General features: G+C 32.2%; 5 protein-coding genes and 3 non-coding genes across 13 annotated transcripts; 2 read left to right on the top strand and 6 right to left on the bottom strand.

Moving 5' to 3' along the window:
• Positions 1–37: 37 nt before the first annotated feature.
• LOC122537508 lies at positions 38–5372 on the bottom strand. The gene is made up of 5 exons (XM_043670712.1): positions 4825–5372; positions 1805–1939; positions 1398–1675; positions 940–1173; positions 38–766 (listed from the first exon to the last, which is right to left on the bottom strand). Exons 1-5 carry the CDS (start codon positions 4895–4897, stop codon positions 296–298), a joined length of 1191 nt encoding a protein of 396 aa, XP_043526647.1. The 5' UTR covers positions 4898–5372; the 3' UTR covers positions 38–295.
• An 881-nt stretch (positions 5373–6253) lies between these two features.
• Positions 6254–8723, bottom strand: LOC122537514 (RING finger protein 122-like). 5 transcript variants are annotated; one of them, XM_043670722.1, is made up of 5 exons: positions 8575–8704; positions 8122–8316; positions 7915–8049; positions 7690–7828; positions 6254–7569 (listed from the first exon to the last, which is right to left on the bottom strand). In XM_043670722.1, the coding sequence occupies exons 3-5, from the start codon at positions 8043–8045 to the stop codon at positions 7528–7530; spliced, it is 312 nt and encodes a 103-aa protein (XP_043526657.1). In that variant the 5' UTR covers positions 8046–8049; positions 8122–8316; positions 8575–8704; the 3' UTR covers positions 6254–7527. The 5 variants fall into 5 exon arrangements, with proteins under 5 accessions (XP_043526657.1, XP_043526655.1, XP_043526660.1 ...); XM_043670720.1 differs by having other exon boundaries at positions 7915–8246; positions 8575–8723; XM_043670725.1 differs by having other exon boundaries at positions 7690–7819; positions 7915–8246; positions 8575–8723.
• A 1300-nt stretch (positions 8724–10023) lies between these two features.
• LOC122537501 (cell death specification protein 2) lies at positions 10024–13385 on the bottom strand. Of its 2 annotated transcripts, XM_043670707.1 has the most exons (6): positions 13312–13385; positions 12952–13064; positions 11297–11536; positions 10522–10703; positions 10199–10446; positions 10024–10062 (listed from the first exon to the last, which is right to left on the bottom strand). In XM_043670707.1, the coding sequence occupies exons 1-5, from the start codon at positions 13353–13355 to the stop codon at positions 10237–10239; spliced, it is 789 nt and encodes a 262-aa protein (XP_043526642.1). In that variant the 5' UTR covers positions 13356–13385; the 3' UTR covers positions 10024–10062; positions 10199–10236. The 2 variants fall into 2 exon arrangements, with proteins under 2 accessions (XP_043526642.1, XP_043526643.1); XM_043670708.1 differs by lacking the exons at positions 10024–10062; positions 12952–13064; positions 13312–13385 and adding an exon at positions 11798–11861 and having other exon boundaries at positions 10072–10446.
• Positions 11125–11197, bottom strand: Trnam-cau. The gene has a single exon. It is a non-coding gene; the product is annotated as a tRNA-Met (tRNA).
• Positions 11799–11871, top strand: Trnar-ccu. The gene has a single exon. It is a non-coding gene; the product is annotated as a tRNA-Arg (tRNA).
• Trnah-gug lies at positions 12295–12366 on the bottom strand. Its single transcript has one exon. It is a non-coding gene; the product is annotated as a tRNA-His (tRNA).
• Positions 13386–19523: 6138 nt separating the features above from the next.
• Positions 19524–21521, top strand: LOC122537491. Its single transcript, XM_043670685.1, has 2 exons — positions 19524–19656; positions 20806–21521. Exons 1-2 carry the CDS (start codon positions 19524–19526, stop codon positions 21519–21521), a joined length of 849 nt encoding a protein of 282 aa, XP_043526620.1.
• Positions 20937–22455, bottom strand: LOC122537500. Its single transcript, XM_043670705.1, has 4 exons — positions 22385–22455; positions 22063–22274; positions 21729–21961; positions 20937–21036 (listed from the first exon to the last, which is right to left on the bottom strand). The coding sequence occupies exons 1-3, from the start codon at positions 22453–22455 to the stop codon at positions 21792–21794; spliced, it is 453 nt and encodes a 150-aa protein (XP_043526640.1). The 3' UTR covers positions 20937–21036; positions 21729–21791.
• Between the last annotated feature and the right edge of the window lie 276 nt (positions 22456–22731).

Genomic DNA, 22731 nt, shown 5'->3' with positions numbered 1-22731 from the left:
AAAATTAATTTGCTAATCAAAAAGCAAATTTTACCATTTAGCAACAATTCGTATTACATGTACAAATTCGTGTTTTAGTAATAAATTAATTTTGAATAAACTATAATTTTTGTACGCCGTGTCATGCGCCAGTATTTTACTAATCATAAATATTTGCTTTTTAATTATTACAAATAACTTTTCAACTTTTTATGTTCGCATCCGCTTAACATGCGTAACATGTAATATTTTATTGTTTTTAATACTTGCTGATAATTTATCAGAATAGCATGTTGAAAAATTCTCAAAAATATAGCTAGCATCGGAAGCTTGACTGTTTCATAGGAATACCAGTTGGTCCATCAACGAATTCGCAAATGTTGAAACCAAGTTTGGCCAGAGGATGACAATTACTTCTAGGATTGCCCCACTTGCCTCTAAAAGTCATCCAACTGGGTAAAATGCTATTATCCTCCTTTAGAAGCAATTCCATCTTCTTCCACGTAGGCCAAGCAGTACCAAAGCCACTCTCGTCATAGAGACGGGGTAATCTGACAAATTTGTGCTTCCCTGGCGCTGTCCAGAGTCCGTGAGATCCTCGCGCACTGAATAATATCGGATGAGAGCCGCCAGCAGTGAAAACTCTTTCGGGAAATATAGGTTTCTGGAAGATGCCTTTTCGCGTTTCTTGACTGTCGTAAACGAAAGTTCCGCTTCGCAGATCGTATCGATAAAACGCGCCGGCATCGTGAGCGGACACGTACATGGCTGATGGGTAATTTGCATCCTGAATTTAAAAGAAAAATAGTTTTATATGAAAAGATATAAAATACGCTAACCAATACTGAGATTTCCACAGAATTTCTTTATTAATACAAATGAAAATAAATTAACAAAAGAAACAGTAGCATAGGATATACAGATTAGTGTCATTTATCGAGCAAATATCAGTTCGTGTACCTTGAAGTAAAGACTCATGTGTTCCCAATCACCCACGTGATTGCCATATTCCTTGAGTATTCCGAGACACATCCCACCCACCGTGGGTATCGGCCAGCTACCAAAAAATCCAAGATCTAGAACACAGACTGCCTTTCCCTCGCTGAACGGATAGAACATCCAATAGGTCACGTGAAAGTGCAGCTTCCAAGACTTGTTTTCTTTTTTCTTCTTTTTCTCAAAATTGCCATGCTTCTATAAACAATTCCACAAATAACCGTTGAATAAATCAATCGACAGAATAATTTCCAAGAATTGTACACATTATTCTCAAAATATTTTAAGATTCCTTAATCTTTATTTTAATAGCTACTATTTAAAATTTTTTTTAAATATTTTTCTTTTAACATTTCTATTTCTCTTCCCACTATACTTCTCTTATTGTATAATATTTTTCATAAAATTCCTGTTCCGTTTACCTCTAGACTCTGTTCAATATCGCTCTTCCGAGTTTGTCCTGGGAGATCGTTGGTGAGGATCATGGACGACCCGAAATCGTCGATTTGCACGTTCCTCGATGCTATCAATGTCTCGTCCGCCTTTTTTCGCGACTTTTTTTCGTCCCTGACAGTCTTCAAATTTATCATGTGCGCAGAGACGTCCGGAGCAACGCAGTTCTTGATCACAGCATAAACCGGCACCGTCCCCGCTGGTTTCCGGCCATATAGAAACGACGATCGATTCCTTAACAGTACTTCTGCCAATATAAAATCGTTCTATAAACTTGGCTTCCATGAATTTTGTTATAAATTCATCGAAATCGGTTGTGCAACTTGTGGATTTCTTGGAACATAATCGTATAGGTTTTTTGTCATTTGTCATTTACCTACGTCGATTTTGGTGCGAAGATAGTCGTCGTCGAATTGCATATTGTCGAGGAACTCGGGTACCCCAAGAGGTAAAAAGAGTTCACCAGGTGCAAGCCATACCAAAGGCGCCCAGTCTTGCACCAATCCTTTTACTGCAATTTAATTTAGTAAAAAAGAAAAAAGAAAAAAAGAAAAATAACGTTAGATTGTAATGAAGATGAAGGAATATATTTTATAAAACTAAATAAAATTAATTGCAAAATCTTGTTGATAATTTCACTGATATCGAGTATATTTAGATTATTAATATTAATAAGTTTCAGAAATACATAAATGAAGAATATTTTCTTGAATATAAATATCGAAAATATCGAACACTTTTCAATCTGATGTCAATACTTTAATACTGCAACTTTAATTAAAATTACAGGAAATGGAACTAAATGATTATTTCTAAACTCGTAATGACAATTGTCCTATCGCGGAAAATTATAGACCCGGCACAATAAATGATGTCGAACGACGTGTACGTATCTATAAGTTTGAAACAAGATTGAAAGTAAAAGATAAATTATTGTCCCTACGAAACCATTTAAACGCGCAATTTAATAGAAGAGAAACGCAAACGAATGTACATAGTACCCACGCATCGATGACAATTATTCGTGTTAATAACGTTACCGATGATAACATAATATGTTTATTAGAAAGTCAATTTCTTCAAGCTGATAGTTTCAGTGTGAGCTACATATATTTAGGTAGAAAAAATGAAAAGCCTACGGGGATTCTGCTTTCATTTCATTTCAAGTGAGCAGGATTGCGAATGTATGCATCTTCGTTTTGATGCACTCCCACACTTGAACTTTCATCAAACAGTTACCATCGTCTAACGTGGCGTATAACTCGCCGAGGAACTCGAAACCTCGTTACGATACGAGTTGTAATAATTCGCAAATTTTTATGAATCAATTTTTTGATCAATTTCTTTTTTCTTTCCATTCTTACCTTTTTGCTCCTTCGGAAAACATAAAATTCTATCACGACGGATTTTCTTCGAATCGTTCGTTTCCCCCGAGAAGAAAAGAAATATTTATCGAGCTTGAAGAGTAACGAGTAGGACTCGGAAAGGATTTTCATTTTGTCGTTACTGGCAGGAAAAGCTTTCCACGTGTCAATTTATCGGTGCCCATAATTATCATGTAGAACCGATATATAGCATTACCATGTTTGGTTTTACGGCGTGTTTCTCATTATACTTCCGCAATTAAAGAACGGGCGCCACGAACGAGAATAAGTATCTGTCTTGTTTTTTTTACTTGAACGCGGCACTTAGGTACACACGTTATTGCCGAGATAATTACCTCCGTTGCTTAGATTAGTCCGAGATAATTTAATTACTATTTATTTAGGACGACAGTCCTCTCTAACGAGAGGATATACCATGATAAGTATAAAGGATTTTTTCTGTATACAATCGAATCAAACCATAAGAACGTTAGAACTGTAGGGAATAAATGAAAATTATTTTATTATTATTATTATTATTATTATCATATGTCTAAGATTCTTACGGTTCATAGATTTTAAATGGATTACTTCATGTAGTACACGCATATATGTATACATTTATATTACTATTTTGCTAGTGGAGGCAATGTTATTTCAAAGATTTCAGATTTACCGTTGTTTACTAGTAAATATTAGTAAATGCACTGCTCGAAGCCATTTAATTTTGTCTAATAATATTTTCGTTCGGCTTCTACTGTGTTTTAGAACTATGGCTTCATCTAGTTACGAAAGATCATGCACAATCTTGTTACGACATTCCAGGATAATTTACCGTGACGTGTATATATCAATAATTTATATTTCTTCCTGATACCTGTGCCCGTGCTAATGTACTACAAAGAAAGTAGAATCATTCGTGATTGGATCTCTCCTTACATTAGATCCTACAACGTTCATGATCCTTGGGTAACGCAAGATCGTCATCGATTACAAATATTCTCGAGTCCTTAACACGGAGTAACACGTTCGCGATGAAGAAAGTGAATTTCACCATGGAAACGAATTTTCCTAGAAAAGGAAGAGCAACACACGGAGGTGCTAAGTATCGTAATGGAATTCGTTTAATTATAGCCTGCATATAATAACAGGCGAAATCGAAGATTAATGAAAACTTGTTTCGGCCTGCTTGACAATCGTGAAACCGGTCCAGAGAAATGGGACGATCGATTTTCAACCTGAGCCAGCAATTCGTAGTCATAAGCTTCGGCCCTCAGAAAATAAATCGGTCAATCTCAAAGGAGCACGGGCATTGTGACGTGCGTTAACACGTTTGTACTAACTACGTCGCGATAATTCGTGTGGTCGTCGAACGAGACAATTTCACCGTTAATCCAATAACCAAGGCTCTGACTGGTTACCACGAAGACTGTGTCCTGATTCACCACGCGTTGGTGCTACTTTTACGAACTTGTCGCCTTTACAGTAAACGTTCCTTCGACGGTCATTCGTACAATAACCAAATACGTATGTTCGCCATAATTACATAATTGCCATTAGATACTGAAATTACAACACGAATGATCGAAACGTGGAAAATTGTTATAAAGTTCACTTTATGCACCATTAAATTATAGTGTACGGTCTTGTTGTAGTTTATTCACGCCACACTTCGAGACACAATTACGATTACGAAAAGCACAAAGAAGATGCAAGAAAATAAAATTTATTCATCGCGTTTATACTTAATCTTGAGTTGCTTGATTTTTCCAACTCGGAACTACGGTGTACAAACATAAATTTAAACAATTCAATTCGTTAGTATCAGAGAATTATATCGATCATCCCTTTAAATTTTTCAAAAGTCAGCCATTGAAAATTTATGACAATTGGTATGAATATGTATTTATAAATCTTTCAATATATTATTTTAGGGAAATTCAAAGGAATGAAAGGACTATAGATCGCGAATTATCAAGTACAAATGGATAATAATTGCAAATGACGATTGCTTGAACGTAATGTTTCTTACCTCGTTCTTCGTCGGTGGTTTCCAAAGTCACGATCATATGAATGACACACAGAATCAACAGCAGATACTGCATCGTATTGTTCGACTTGTTCACGCATTTTGATAATCGAGTGCCAGAAAAGCCGCGAAACTCGAAATTTTTTAAGTGTTGGTCATCGTCGATACGCCGTTTCCCGCCGCCTTTATATCTCCACGTGCTGCAGTCGCTGTGGACCCACCAGATACATGTACCGTGTCACTGAAGAACTTCTGAGGTTAACGATCGACAACGCCGATCGTCCTGCTACCAGTTAGAGTGTTTCTCAGGTAACTGACCGGTTCTCTTCGTTCCCCGTGCCGCTCACTGGACAAATATTACCTTCGCTCACAGCCATTGTGCACGCTGTGTTACGAGGATGCGGAGGGAAACTGTAAACGTAACGAGTTAACCCTTCTATCGAGTTGAAAGTATAAATTACGCGCTTTTCATTTTAAACACAACTCGCGCGCATGTGCGTACACGCAAGGATACGAAGAAATTGCTTTTTTTTTAGCTGGAGAGCTGAATTTTTTTTAGCAGCTAGATTTGTTTGGTCACTACGTTGGTTTATCACTATCACTAATAATTAGGTACATGATTAGTTCGAGTGTCAGTGTTTTGTGAACTATTCAACATTATAATAATATAAATATATGAATAATATATATGAAAATCAATAATATAAAATATATGAAATTCATTCATTGTATTATATGAAATTCAATTATATGTGTGTGTGTGTGTGTGTGTGTAAATTGGTTTAAGAACAAAATTATCTACCATATAAAAAACAACTCGCTACATCGTTATATTACAAAATACTATTTGATGAAATTTTTTCTCGCATAATTTTGTTGTAAAAATAATTCTTAAATAACCGTCGTACGCCAGATTTTATTGCGAGAGTACATAAATATAATTCCCTAGTAAAAGATTCGTTACTAAGAATAAAAAAATTATTGAAATGAAAATAAAAAGAATAGAAAGTAATCATAAATTACGTGTGCAATTGCGAAAGGGATACAAATCGAGCGAACTGGAAACTACAGAAGCCATTTATGATTAGTGAAAAGAAAAGCGCTCTGCGTGCGATATAATCATAAGAATTACACTTGTAAATGGTATATTTCCAATGTTGTGGCTCGCATATACAATATCTCGAATGTTTCCGTAACTAATTTCTTTCACATTTTCAGTAATTCTTTTAATTTCACTTTTCTTTTTTTTCGAAATAGTGTCGAAATAATGAAACGTTTCAACAATGTTGCAAAATTGCTATAACACTTCATTAAAATTATCATGCTGTTGCTTTCACTTCAATAAAACGTACACTATCTAGGACGATCGTTATGCACACAAAAATGATAAAACTATCAATGAATTTACATATTAATGAAATAATAAGGCAGATGAGAATCAATGTTTCATAATATTTATTTAAAAATTAGATTTACTTTATTCATTTCTCACACACAGAAATGGTATTTTACACTTCATATTTTTCGCAACATGCTTTATAAACAATTATTCGTTATATATAACTTAACAACAATATCGCATTCTACAAAATTTGTTACACAATTTCATCTATATATTAAGTTGATTAAACAACATGAAAATTATTGATTCATTAAATATAATCATGATTTAAAAGCTTTTTATTTCAAAATGTTTATTGTTTTAGTTGAATGAGAAATAATACATTCTGATATCAAATTTATAAGAGTAAAACAATAATTTTATATTATGTATTATTAAAAAAATTCACAATATGATAAAAGAATCCATCATTATTTTTCAAACTTATAATTTATGACAAAAAATAAATATAGGAACTGAAACTCATTTCACTAATTGCTTTCAATTGCAACGTTGAACATAACAATTTTAATTAATTAAAGAGTGTATAATATTGTTTGCAGTAGTATAGAGAGTGATAAATTACAAAATAGAGTAGCTGCACATATAATATTAAAAATGGTGCCTGAGTCTTAGTTCAAGTCTAATATTCGACCAGATTAAGTAAAATTGGATTAAAATTCTGAAAATTGTAATATGAGTATTCATATATTCTCAAATTGTAATATATGAGTATTCATATATATTCAAACATATTTATATAATTATATATAATTGTGTGTGTGTAAAATTATATTTATACAAGCTTTCAGAATTTCAACCCAATACCAAGAATTCTAGACCCAATCTAAATTTGTACTCTTTCCGATATTTGCACACTTGTAATTAAAAGTATCAAATGTAACTACTATTAAATTATTAAAAATTTTATATACTGATGTCATATCAAATTTAAACAGTATATCACCATTTAAAATATTAATTACTACATATAAAAAAAGCTTCAAAGTTTGATCATTTATAATTTCTCATATAATGAAAACTAATAATATATCTTTTCACAAAGTCATAAATTTTGCATTTTGTGAGAAATATTATAAACTTTCTGTAAAAATCTTCTTACATTTTTATTTATGACATGATTTTATAAACACTGTTCTATATTACTCACAAAAGGGAAGATGCATTTAACAGAATGCTCATATGCGCAAGTTTTAAAATCGAAAGCTAAATTAAAAATATTTCGTTTTTTTATTGATTGCTTAAGTTTCAAATAGCATGGTTTTAAATTAAATTTGTATATTCATTTGAAAGTACATTACAAGTTATGTAAATGGTGATCTGCACAGTGGACACAACGCTCGATGCTGTAAGACGACATCAAGTGTGATTTAAATTCATTGAATTGCGTTTTGATAAAATTTAAAAAACCTATTAAATCTATAATCGTGAGGTCACTGTAATACTGTTTTGCTTGTATCACTTACCCCAGGAGATTGATTTTTCCACTCTTCGATGCACACTTTGTGAAACTCATGTTCACAAGGTAAGATATACAAATCTTTACGTTTCAATGGAACTAAACATATTGAACATTCTTTAGACGTGTTGTCTGGTCTATTATCACTGGAAAAAAGGAACAGTTGTTTATTATATTTTCGTACAAAACTTTTATTACGTATTTACATTTGACTCTTGTTTGAAACACTTACTCTGAGTAGCGTTCTGCTGGGTACTGATAATATTGTTGCTGAGTTCTCTGCTTATTAGTTCCAAATATAAAATAGAGAACCGTAGCTACGGTGACCCCGATGAGTACAGTCACAAAAGTTACATTTGGCATTTTTCTGGTGTTGACAGTTCAAGCGACAACAATTAACAGATTCAGTGAACTAACATATCTCATTCGCTCAACTTATAAAACTAATCGTCGTCTACAACTACGACACGAAAAAAAGTAGGAAGAAAACCGCGAAATCCCCGCGGCATAAACAATAAAAAGATCGGTTATTTCAACAAAATCTCATCCTCGTCTGGAACGTGTCTAGACAGAACAAAACACTGCTAGTAAGTTTGTATATAGTAAACAGGTTAGCCAATAGAAATTTCGCCATCTGCATCAAACGTAATCGTTAAAAATAATATATATTTTGTTTTTGCCAAAATTGTCATTAAGTGATCAATATGAGAGGAAATTCAGTAATAATTATATTGTTCGTATTGTTATTAACGGCGGTGCAATTGCAATTATCTAATATAGTGATGTTTAGTGTCTTTTAGGTGATCAAAAACGTATAAATGTATATAATATGATATAAAAGAAATGATTATTTCGTGAAATATATGTCATTAAAAAAATTAATGCAACTTACATAACAAAGCTACAATCAATAATTAAATTAATGATCAAAGCATCTGTCGTTTTTTCTTATACAAACGTCTATTTGCTGCAATCGTGAACTATTGTGCAGCCTTGTAACACCTCACAGTGTTAAGTTCAAGAAGTATCAAGAAATACTTGGCGCGATAAATACAAATTATGCATTAGCATAGCCGAGGCAATAAACAAAAAGATTCTGATAACGAATTTATTGATGATGTCGATTATTATTTTCATCATTGATAATCATTTTAATCGCTCGCTGTTCTATATTGATTTTTGAGTTGTAAGTAACAACATTGATGATACAAAATACTTTTTTGAAATTAGACATCAATTAATATCAATCATTAATTTATAAATTAAAGTAATATTAATTAATATTAATCGTTAATGATCTTTCCAATTTAATATTCCAATTAAATTAATTATTTTGTTAATTTGAAATCGAAGATATAAATAACAAATAGCAAAGACCAGATTCAGATTCGTCGCTGCGCTTGAAATTTGTCTATTGTTTACATTCAAAACTGTTTTTGTGCTTTGTTCATTTAAAGAATTAAAATCAATAGTATTAATTAAATATTAATTATTAATTAAGTATTAATTATCAGAAACAGCACATTTTAATATTCCACGCACAATCAAGCTTAAATTCCCCAGTGAACATGCAACACAGTTAAACTGATACAGTGTTTACTTCAGTATATGCATTGCCAAATTACAAAATTATTATTACCAATTATTATTACCATGAAACTAAATTAGTAATATACAGATAGTTTTTGTTATACAATACTTCGCAAACAGTTTTCGAATGTTACAAGATTATTATTATATTACATGTGGATTTAATGAATTTTTTATAAACTTTATTTTAATGTACATAGATATAATATCATGACAATATAATAGTTTTGCTTTAGTTTATTCTCTTGATCATTTCTAAAAAAATTAATCAATGTAATACCGAAATTTTTCATTACATTTGTTAAAAATATATTCAAATTTTGCTTGAATATTCAGTTACTTGCGATACCAATTTTTCATTTGAATTTCTTATTACGTCAGCGCTGAACGATTATTGGAATTAAATATTCTATCACAGTTAAAATTTTTATATTTATATCAGTTATGTAATATATAAATTGCCTACTTAATAAAATATTTATCTATACGATAGAACTAGAATGCTATTTTAAATCCATTTTGTTTGTAATGGATAGAATTTTATTTTTCAACAATTATAAAATGATACATGTATTGTTATTTACATTAATATTCCTATTTAATTGAAGAAACGACAAAACCATTTTACATCATCTTTTTTAACTTGAAAGTAGCGTCAAGATAATTTTAACGTTAACGGTTTGTCTATGTTTGATTCTCAAAATTTCTTTCAATAATGCTTCTGTTCTAAAACAGTTTTACATCTAATGTAGTTGACGAGGAGTAAATTTTTTTCATGTGTTTTTTAACTCTAGATATAAATAACATGAAAGACATTAATAAAATTTAAAAATTCTTACACTAAATATAACAGACTTAACTGAGTAATTTAATATCACTTTACGAGTACGATGTGTTCTCCAGTATGATTCTCCCAAATTATTCACTTGATTGTTAAAAATTTCATTTTTGTTAATGACGTACTTCAAGTCTGGCAATCCAAAGTTGCTGTCGAATGAGGAGGCGATAATGTAACTGGTGTCATAGAAGAAATCGAACGATCGATGGAATGCAATGATGGTGCTTGTTGTTTAATTAACATGTGTCTTAGACATTGTGCTTCCTCTCGAAGTGTTATCACTTGTGCTCTTAAAATTGCATTTTCATGTTCCAACATTGTTGCTCGCAATGCAATCTATTGCAAATATTTTATTTTATTATTATTATTTCTTTTTTTTTTGTAGTTTAGGTATAATTTACTTGTACTCACGTTATCTTCTCGTATTTTACGAGCGTCACGAGATTTTTTCGCAGCTTGGTTATTACGTTTACGCCTTTCATAATATTTCTCATCTTTCTGATCGTCAGGAATTGGTTTTTTTTCGCTTCTTGGTCGTCTATGCATGCTTGTAATATTATTCGCACCCAAAAAGTGACGACTTATCATTGTACCTGTTTTATATCGACAGATTAAATATTTCATTGATCATTGATTACTGACAGATGGTTGAACAGTAATTGATTTCTTTTGTAATGATTTTTATTATCAATTGCTGAATATAATCATACTTATTAGTAGTTACTGATCGATTAATCAACGCCAAGATAAATCAGTAATCATGCTTGATTTCGTTAATTATAATCTAATCAGATTACTGATCTCAACTCTGGTCACTGTACTTTAATCCTTTGCACTTCGCTACAGGCTATAATTTATTTCATAACACTGCCAGAGTTGTTAATCGATAGTATCAAATAATGTGTCAAGTGCAAACGATCAATACCAAATATAAAATTATTCTCTTTAATGTGTTTAATTAAAGTATCTAAAAGAACCTAAAAAACAAAGTAACTAAAGAAAACAAAAACTAATTGCCCCGGGTGAGGATCGAACTCACGACCTTAAGATTATGAGACTTACGCGCTGCCTACTGCGCTACCGAGGCATGTAATAATACCCTCAGATAATAATAAATAGCTCTACATAATTTATATAAACATTTATATTTTTATAAGTTAAATAACTGAAATAAACATTAACTTACTTGCATTGCTATTTGAAAACGCCGGAGGTACACTTATAGACTGCATTAAAGGTGGCATAGTAGTTACGAATGGTGGTTGAAGTAAAGATCCCGGAATTGAAAATGTTGCCGACAAAGACGGGGGTGTTAATGGCGATGGCGTTCGACCGATCGCTGTATCTGATATATTTGAATTTTCTAAAATGTCGATATTTCCAAAGTTGTAGTCTTTAGAATTGTATGGCTTGTATCTGCATAGATCTATAAAATTGGTATAATTTTACTATATTGGTATAATTTCGATTATCATTATTAATAAGGAGAACATGTTGCAAACTAGTTTCGAATTTTATTTTGAGAATATATGTTGCCAAACCGTGCAATATATATTCATGAATTCTGATTTATTTAATTCAATTACTTTGAAAAGCAATGTTCTTGAAGTAATAAATTTATTAACATATATAAATTTTTTTATACAATGGCTGAGGAGTATTTAGTTTAAAGAAACGAAGTACTAACAGCCCCTGTGGCCTAATGGATAAGGCATCGGTCTCCTAAACCGGGGATTGTGGGTTCGAGTCCCACCAGGGGTAATTATAATAACAAGTAATTTTTTGTCAATCCATAGATCAATTACTTCTTTTTTGTCCTTATAATTGCATTTAAAAAAGAAGCAAAACTCTGCAATTAATCTTAAGATTAAAAAATTAATACAAGTTCAACGCCAAGCTGATGAATTAAAAGAAAAAGAAATACGTTACTAGATATAAAATTTTAATAATATTCGACAAATTTTCGTACACGATCGACTTTAAAGTAAGTGACTGTGTTATATTTTTCAAATATATATTTGTTCAATCTGATTTTACCTTCTGTAATATCTCTTTGATTATTCCAATGATATTAATATAAGAATAAAGTATCGAATAATTTTAGACAAATGAATAAATATAAAAAATAAATAAAAATTGGAAAAAATATAAACCTCTACCGTGACAAATGTGTCATAAGCACATTGCCGTGACCAGGATTCGAACCTGGGTTACTACGGCCACAACGTAGGGTCCTAACCACTAGACGATCACGGCTATTGGAGGATTTACAAATCGCTTGGGAATTACTCAAATTCAAATTTCTTATTAATCAACATGTTCATTTATCCATGAATTGATTATCATTACATCCTCTGTAACTAAACAAAATATCAAACTGCACAACTGAAAAAGAAATGTATAAAATAATGATGAAATTTATACATACTAATTTAAATAATAAATGAACATAATAATATACAAAAAGGCATATATTGAATGATTCCATAAGATAATAATACAATTTTTCTGAGCAGTTAAAATTCCATTTTAGAAAATGGAATAGGAAATTTGAGGAAAGACAATGAATTATAAAAAATATCAAAAATTTCACCATCAATCAATCGCTAATCCGGGTGCTTGCTTATGGAATGATTTAATATTAACAACAAAGATATCAAAGTATATTTCTTCATTACTATGCTGTTATATATCTATAAAATATAAAGAAGATGAGTACTTATAGTCAGAAAATAAGCGATTTTATTAAAAAAGGAAATCGTATTGCGAAAATCGATAGAAAAAAGAAAACATACAGATTTCTAGCTAAAAATGAACAAAGTGACGATCAACGAGAAATACCTGAATTCGGCGTGAATAGACTATAGCTTCTCAAAAAATGCAACGCAGAAACAGCACCTGACACTGCGCTTCCGCTACAAATCGTTCTTGCATGCGCGTGAGAGCTCATTCCTCTAAAACAGATACTTCAGAAATTATAAACAGCGATGAAATCACGTGCAGCAACAAGTACGATCAAATCATTTTTCAAATTCATCAATGAATCATATCAATCATCGATATCTCTACTCTAAAAATGTTTTTTTTCAAGGTGTCGTAGAATACTTCAACGAATTCTTAATCTTAATCTTCAATTAATTTTAAACTCGTAATTTATCATGTTTATTTGAACTTCTTTCTTTATCATCCACAAAAGTTCACTTTATCATCCATAAGTTAAACTCTTCGATCTTGATATCTCCCATTCATTACAAAATAAAAATCACAATCTTTTTCCTCTTGTTTCATAAATGAATTGTCCCTGACTTATTCACTAAAAATTTAACAAAAGAATTTTGAAAATTTTAATAATACTTTAACATAATCTGATTTTTTTATATAATTTAATTTTTTATATTTACTGAAAGTAAATTTAATAACAATTAAAAGATATCGAAAGCCGTTATTCAGACGTTTAAGGACGACATTAAGTTTTTAGAAGAGACTCGACTTCTTCCGTGGTGTAACTTCTTCCTCATCACGACCTCGACTTCTCGTTGAGTCTGTTGATGTTTCTCGTCACGTGCTTCGCTACCGCATAACTTCCTACTCAGAGAATCCGCAATTCGTTGCCATCGGGGGTAGTTCCGCCCCTATGAACATGCGCAACGCGCAAAAGAACGATTGTTCCGCCCCTGAATCGTTAGGGGTAAGCACTCGGCTGATATTTTGAGTGGTCAAGCAACACAAAAGCCTAACTCTGACCGGCCAATCCCTGGTTGATGAGCCCGCGAGCAATAATCGCCTAGCCTTACGCACGATCCTAATCTCTAGATCTGTTGTTATAATAGGTCGCTGGGCTTTTTCTATTTTGCATGATTGAATGACGGAGATTAGAATCGGCATCGCGTTGAAAGTTGTTACTGACGTACGATACTGTTTATGAAACATGTTTTTATGCTCTTTTTCTTTTGGTTATATCATTGGTTCACTGATGCGTACTTCAAACTAACGTTGGCACGACGATTTTCCCTGTAAAAAAAAATGTATAATTATTTCATGTCAGTGTACGTTATAAATATGTCAAAGAATTATTGTCTTCTTAAAGAAGATATTTTTGATATTGTAAGAGCAATATGAAATGCAAGAAACGTCCTTGCTTCATTTGCAAGGATGTTTTCTATTTGTTGCAATCGCACGCAGTGTAGGAGAGGACCTAATTTATGGCATCCTCAAGTATTTTAATTTTTTGTTCATTTTTTTCATATAAAATCCATTTTAGTTATACTGCTACTTACGACTCACCATATGCATGTAAAACAGAATAGAAGATTATACACATATACACATATTTTCTTTAAAATTCTGGCGTATTGCTTTGTTGTTTGCAATTTTTTTACATTTCACAAATAATGATATAACATCTGGTATAACATGGCTATGTGACTTCATATTACTAATCATCATTTTTCAAAACATCTTGAAAATCATTGTAAAGTAAGGTAAATTTAATTTCTTCTTCCAATCTTCACTGTTGGAAGTTCTTAGGTTTTACTATCGTGCTTTTGAAAATTTTAAATCTTCCTTATCTTTTGGCATTATTTCACAGCATTTATCTTGCTATATTTATCTTGCTCACGCAGACAAGAATTGTTGCAAGCTACGTGTTTTTAATGTCTCTGGGACAATTGACAGCTGACACTTTCATGTTACTTACGAATGTTTAATGCGTTGGTAATTATTATCAAGTAAATTACACGACCAGCTAAGCAACAGAGTATGGAGGGCTGCAACATTGATGAGACCGACTCGGGGTTCAAAATTGTTTCTATTCGACCTCATCAATGTTGCAATCCCCGCCGTTCGTACAACATGGATGGCAATTAATGGTCGATTGCTTTTCACAAGAGCTGTAGCTATACTGCAACAGAACAAGCATGTCCTTTGACCTTCGCGTGTCTGTCACTGAGTACTGCGAAGCTTAATTGGCATAAAATAATCAGGAAATATGTATAACATCAATAATTCGATCAACAAATAGTATATAAATTGTTAACTGGTCATGCGCTGAATACACTTTCCATTTACAATATGAGTAAGAACTTCAAGAAATATTAATCCAAAAATATTTAAAAGTTTTAAAATATGGACAGTCAATTTATTACACAATATGTATGTATAGCCACTCAAGAAATAATTATTTTTTTAAAAAAAAGATTTTTAATATTTCCAAAAATTATTCAGCTATCTTTGGCAATTTTTTTGAAAGAAATTCACAAAGAACGCTTAATTTCCACATCAAATGAGATTCTTAAGTAAATAATTTAAAATCTCTAATTTTAACAAGTTCGTCATATCTACGTGTAAGTTTGCAACATTAAGCTTTGTTCTTTTCTTTGACGAAAGTTGAATACTAGCGGCAAACGTAATTGCGCGAAAGAAGGTTAGAGGTGCGACGGTGATTTACGGGATAGCGTGTTGTTTTCGTACGCGAAAAAAGGGGATGAACAGCATGGATTATATTGCCTGTCCAAATTTAACTCGGGGGAGGGCGAACCGCGGGTTAAATAACGCTATTTGTTATCGTAATATCTAATTTGGCGTTGAAGGGTGATGCGCCCACGAACCATGTGGTCGTGATCTCACGAGGCCACGGTACAGGTGTCTTAGGAATAACAGTTTAGCTTCAATACCTAAGTTCACCAGGTGTACCTGCAAGAAACAAAATGATTCATTTCCAGACCCACTTTTAAACATACTATTATTTCTAATATTTAATCCATATTTATGCATGATTTTCTTTATCTTTTAAAATCGTTTATTGAAAGATCAAATACATACAGAGAGCTAAAAAATCTCATTCTTTTTTATTTTTTATAATACTTTTTAAAAAAAGTTCCGCCACTGATTTTATGAAAATGTGTAAATGTTTCCGTTAATTAAGGTCAATTAATTTAAGAAAAAACAAAACTACCTGAAAATGCGATAAATTAGATCTCCTCCCACGCTATGTGTAGATCAGAAGATCCAACAGTTTTGCGATGCATAAGATATTCCGATATTCTTTGTACAATCATCAGTGTAAATCATCATTCGAAAAGTATATTGTTTCCGAAAACTACGCCATCGCATTCTTCAATAAATTCTAACAATTCCGGACTTTGTTCATTCGACTTTCTTAGATGTGATTTTGAAATTCAAAAATACTACAAATAAAATTATTATAACTGACAACAAGATAATTTATCTGAAACATATAGATAATGGATATTTTCCTTTTTAGAAACAGGAAATTCATAGTAATCATATAAAGATACCAATAAAAGCTATGCCTGTTAATCGATTCTATTAATCGATTTCTATTTTCTAGAAAAACAAAAATAATCAATGAGACTTGTCCTGACATTACGAATTGCTTTCTCGTCGCTCTGTCGACCGCTCGTTATCATTATGCGGCTGAATTCGCGATAGCAAACGCCCCCACAGCTTTTGCTCGCTTGGTCTCCGCTCGTGCGAACCCAAACACCTGTCCGCGACCAACGAGTAACGTGACATCATGTCATGTGACCTCCTGAGCCCCGGACGCACCCCTTAGATCTCCCATGACACTGCGCGACCTCTGGCTAATCCGCGTAATCGCAGTCCTGGAAACGACGGATTACACACTCGGATCGTATCTTGCCGCCATCGCATTTTACTTATCGTACTCTCTTTCCCTTTTTTTTTTTATGCTACTTTTAAAGTACCAGAGTTTCCCCTAAATTCTTTCAAGTATATTTGCCTTATACATAAAAGCAATTATTAAAAATTAATCTACTAATATGTATTTGCTTAATTTCTTTAAGCATACTTTTATTTTATCCGAAAAAGAATTACTAAAGATTAATATTTCATGATTTTAAAATGAAAATATAGCAAACAATAGCAACATAACATTCATTTAGTGATAAGAATCTTAATTGGAATAGCAAGTTTTGTTAGAACATACAGTACTTAAAATATTCTGATATTTTATTAAAATAATTGAATCAAGTTTGACTATATTGACTGTATTGGATGATTATATTATATCTCCATAAAAACTTCATGAAACTTCACAAGATTTAAGAAACTTCAAAATGAGTGTCTCAAATCCATTAGAATCCATTTAGAAAAAGAGCTAATACAATATATTTTTACGTAATTATTTATACATAATCAATTTTTATCTTAATATTTAACTAATTCACCTGTTGTAATTCAATGATACTAGTAATAAAAAAAATCAAATGGATCCTAAATTTCCAAGTTCTCTAAAGTTCAAACCGCGTATAAATGATTCACTTGAAGAAGCTTCAACAAGTATTTTTCGTTGTTTCACGAGCAAAATGTGTGTTCTCCTTGTTCGCAAGTGATGAATACGGAGGAAGATCACGCACGATTCCGTACGTATGTACATCTAGAGCGACATCATGGCAAACGGGTCGCGTGTTTAACCCTTAATTTCATCCATCGTTTACCATCTTCGCGTAGGAAGCACGGATTCCTCTTTCACCCCTGCACGAAGTCACGTATTCGTGACGCCCATTGTTTCACAACCTGAGCAAAGTTATCTCATCAAGTCGTCACGAGGACGCCCCTCCTCTTTGCCAAAAGACGCGATTAAACTTTTCTTACTTTGCTCGGTTCGCCTATTTACCACTGATTCCCGACCACGTTCTGTGTTTCTTCTACGTGTTCCGTGTCAGGTGTGTGCTGATTAACAAGTTTCTGTTTTCGTTGCTTCGTTTACGCTTCCTTGGTGCGGGAAGTATCGCCTGCGATGAAAGATTAACGTGCCAGCATTTCGCTTTCCTCCTTTTAGATTACCTGATTTTCTTCAACGTGCATCGCAACTTGCGAGTTCGTTTGATTTCTAGATTTATATTTGATCCTTGGAGAATTCAGAAGCAGATTATACATAAAAATGTGTTCACTATATATATACCTAAAAATCACAATAATTTGAAAAGTAAATTTTTATGATAAAATTCATCTGAAGCACATACATTATACAAAAATATATAAAAAATAGAAGTATAATTTCATATTCTATCCTATTAATTCTAAAATTTAACTTAACTTTAAAATCTTATGCCCTGTATCGAATAATTCTTTAGTCCATAATTGTTTGATTGTTATTACGTATCTTCCTTTTATAGTATTTCATCCTTATTTCAGTGTTTTCACTTAAAAATACCTTCTGCTCCATTAAGAAAGACTAGAAAATATAATAGTATTCTTCGATGGTCAGAATTTGAAGCTATAAAAAGAGCATACAGCCCTTTGGTTCCCAGGCTGTTGGCAAATTGTGGCCTACCGCACTGGCACGGTTCTTATCCACATTCGTCCAAGTAATTCTTGGCTAGCAGGCTCGTCTTTATCAGATATGAAACAACCATCAACACCTTTGTAAAATTCCAAAGTAATCTAAACACCATTCTCGATATTCTTCTTTTTCTAATCATTATTTCTTAAGTCTTCTAAAGTAATCTAAACACCATTCTCGATATTCTTCTTTTTCTAATCATTATTTCTTAAGTCTTTAGAATCTTAAATCTTACATTCTATTCAATAATTCTCCAATGATCTGATTGAATAAACTTATTCTTAAAATAAAATTTAAAATAAAAATTTCCATAAGGAAAAGAGAGCAATATGTAGTTTCATTGTATACAAGACATTATGAAGATGATAATTTGATGATTTGCAATACAGTTAGTTACTATCGAAATGAAAGCGTATTATTTCCGTATACGAACAAAAAGTGCCTCTCATTAATATTTTACTCATACAGTTCTCCCTCCAACGATCAAACTCCTCCTATTTTTTCCTCCTGAGACCAACACACCGCCTCCTGACTATATAGCATGTTCATGTAGTGTTATTTCAATTGCAAATCAATACTGACGCGTGGCAAACACAAAGGTAACTCATGGACTCATGTAACTTCAGGCGAGATGGATCTGATATCTGTCTTAAAAAATGGAACGTAGGGTTCTTTCATTTGATTTCACTGCTTGATTCTACGCTGTAAAATATGTAAGTTCCTATCATTATTTAAACATTAATAAATCCCGTAAGAAATTAATAAATAATGTAATAAAAATAAAATTCTTTTTGGAAAAACAGTGTTATTTTTAGAAGACTATAATATTACAAATAAATATTTTGAAGTACCTCTTTGTCTTCATTTCAAAATTATAGTGAATTTAAATATGTTAAATATGTATCTGAACATGTGTAAAATAATTATTCTAAATATAATGTTATGGTTATACAACTCCCTTCAAGATAATCCACTCCGATAAACATCTCAATAAATGATAATCTTCAAATTCACGCGCTTGATACAAGTACGTGGTGTTCTTTCCCTAAATTTTATATGTTTTCTTTTCTAATTATTTACATCGAATATGGAAAATTCAGAACGAAGAATATTATCAGACGAAGAAGCAAATAAAATGTTAAATGAAATCCTTGAAGAAGATAAGAAAGAGAATTTAAACAGTGATAACAATGATGGCAATGAAGATGATGAATCAGAGTGTATAGCTTGTGCAAAAGAAAATCCTGCTACCAAAAAGGTCCAAGATACATATTATAAAGGAACATTAACAAAAAAATTACTTTTTTTAAAGTTCAATAAAGTCCATCTTTTTAAATCTTTATTAATTTTAACTCAAATCATTTTCATTTCTAACTTCATCATAATATATTCTATCGTCACAAATTCTCTCTCAATATATTCAACTTAGGTTATAAATCAAAATACAGTTATTATAAAATTTTTCATCATTCTTTATCAGTCATTCTTTGACAGTTTCAACTTCTCATTCCTGATTTATTATTAGAATATTCAACAAAAATAACAACGATCATAATGCTGTTCATCTTAATAAAACTGTTTTCTCATTGGCTGCAGAAAATCTGTGAATGCATGCATTTCGCAGAGAACTCTTCGAGGTTCTCTCTGCGCGTAATGGAGGCAATGAGGTTATTGCAGCTCAAAGAGGACCGATTGCTACCAACTTCCACCGTTGAGAATATTGTTGACTATATTCAAACAAATTATCGCGACGACGGTGACCTTTACGCTCAGGTGCGAACCGCTCTGAAACAGGTCTGTTCCCAAGGGTTAGTTCTGCGTCAAATAGAGCGAAACAGCCGGTGTAGGCGAAAATTGTGTCTCGCGTGAGACACGATCGCGTTTCAAGGCAACTGCAAAACCGTTTATCTCGCTCGTAGACCGTGCATCTATCGACCAGTTTCGTTTGCAGTTCAGCTGTAACGCTTCCATCGGCTCGTTTCACTCGATGAAACATCATTTTTTTATCTATAGATGAAATTTAAAAGGTTAAAACCTTAAAAGAAGGATCTTTTGGTCACTGGAATCTGTAAAGAAAATGCAATTATATGTTTTTCTATGTGAAACTACAAACTACACTAAGATACGCTGTAAATAGCTGTGATGATATATTTTATATAAAATGATATTTTTTATTTAAAAATACTTATTATTGAAATTATTAACAAAATATTTTGTTCTCCATATTTTTTATTTATTTTATATCCTATTATTATTTATATTACCAACATTACTTAAATAGACACATATTTTAAGAAAATCTTAAAATTTTTTAAGTAATTATTCTAATGCTTTTATATTGACTATTACTCTCCTCTTTCATTTATTAGATCGAAATAATTTATCGATAAAATTTCATCCTAGATTCGTCATGAAGCTGCTAGAAAATGAGTATCACTTGATCGGACCAAATGCGATCTCGATGAATCAGACCACTTGCGCGAGAGGTAGAAGAGATTGCACGATGTCTTCACCAGTTAGAACACCGAAACGTCGCAGAAAACGCATTGATAAAGGTGACTATTGCGAGTGTGAAACTACAACTGACGAAGAACCAGAACCTACAAGTAAAAGTCGAAAAGTATCGATCAATAAAACAAAAAGAGGTTCTCGAAGACAGCACGAAGAACGTGAAGAAATACCAGAATGCTCTTGCAACGAACGCGTAGACGAAGACGAATGTGTATGCGAGGATCAAGTGCAGAGAAGCACGAAAGATGATTCAAGAGTGCAAGAAGAAAGAGAAACTTTGCAAGAAAATAGTGACAGGAGGACAAATGAAGAAAGACAAACAAGAATAACACGGGATTCCCTGGTCGAGTCAAGAAGAGAAGAGACTGATCGAGAAAGGAGAAGAACAGTGGAAACTGACGATAGAGTAACGATGGAGAATGATAGATTAAACATGGACGATATTTATAATGAATTGCGAGACAGGATGACACCTTCAGAAGCGAAAAAGCGCGAGAAAGAGTTAAAAGCGTGGCTTAAACGTTGTCAGGAAGAGTGTAAGCGACAAGAGAAACGAAGAGGCAGACATAATTAAGTAAATCCTTAGTTTAGAGCTTGTGACTCTGGTAAACGCGACATTGATCTAAATTGTTAACAAATAATGATTTAAGCTAAAATATCTACTGAATAATTAGAAATCATTTTTGAATGAAATGTTTTCACATGTAATTTTTTTGTACAACATATTTTTATAGTATATAAATTTTGTCAGACGTACAATAAACGAAGGTGTTCTTCATACCTTTTGTTCAATCATTGTCTTGCCTTTTTTTTTTCATTGTCAGTATCATTTAACTTTCACGAATTATTTATCTCTTGATTTATGTGTATCATTTGTATCTGTCAGCGTATGATGTAACATCAAACACGGAGAAAGTGCAAGGAACCTTCCGGTTCCATCGGTAGGAATTAAATAACCTGAATGCACCGCGAAAGAAAGTGCTTTACTTATATAAGATTTTAATCCGTTACCATCTAAAAGACCAAAAACATGTTATGCATAAGAGAAATAATTTCATATGATTTATATAAATTAATAAATTACATCAAAAGCGCGACTCATTCTACGTTTATACCTGCATTTGAATATCTGCGCGACGGATGGACGATCGTTTTTCTCGTATTTCTTCGAAACTTATTGCACGCATTGTTGCGATGTTTTCGAACGCTATCGGTATACGCGACCTTTCTTAAATAATTATACACCAAATCGGACACCGTTGATTTCTGTTCACAGCATCGTAGAAAACTTTGCTCGCTGTTTCTATTATTCCTATTTCTGAATAATCTATGTATACCATGATTACGAATCGTTAAAAAGAATTACGAGAAAAAAGAGTAGAGTTTAAAAAGATAAAGTATTTAAAATTAATTAATCGTTATATTAATCTTCTTTACCTAATTTCTTGTCCCCTCGTTTCGTTTTTTCCTATTATTTCACATTGATAACCTTTGCGTCCTAATGCCATTTTGATCACTTTATAACATTACAAAAGAAAAGAAATTATACGAAAGAAAAATTTGTGAATGTGAAAATTTTCATGCAGTCGATAACGCATAGTTATTTAATTTAGCATCGTTTTTGTAAATGGAAAACCATTTTGTTCGTTATATTTGATACATACACGAACTGATTTGTCTGTGGTACGTGCCAAATGCGGTCAAGTAACAAATTGCTTTTCATTTTCCAATTTTTATCAACGAATGATAAAACAGTATTGGTCACAGACGAGGTCATAGACGAA

Source organism: Frieseomelitta varia, unplaced genomic scaffold, assembly GCF_011392965.1.
Source record: "Frieseomelitta varia isolate USP_RPSP 00005682 unplaced genomic scaffold, Fvar_1.2 scaffold_912, whole genome shotgun sequence".
Taxonomy (NCBI): Eukaryota; Metazoa; Arthropoda; class Insecta; order Hymenoptera; family Apidae; genus Frieseomelitta; species Frieseomelitta varia.
The sequence above is the reverse complement of the archived record's forward strand: the minus strand, read 5'-3'. Positions and strand labels throughout refer to the sequence as shown.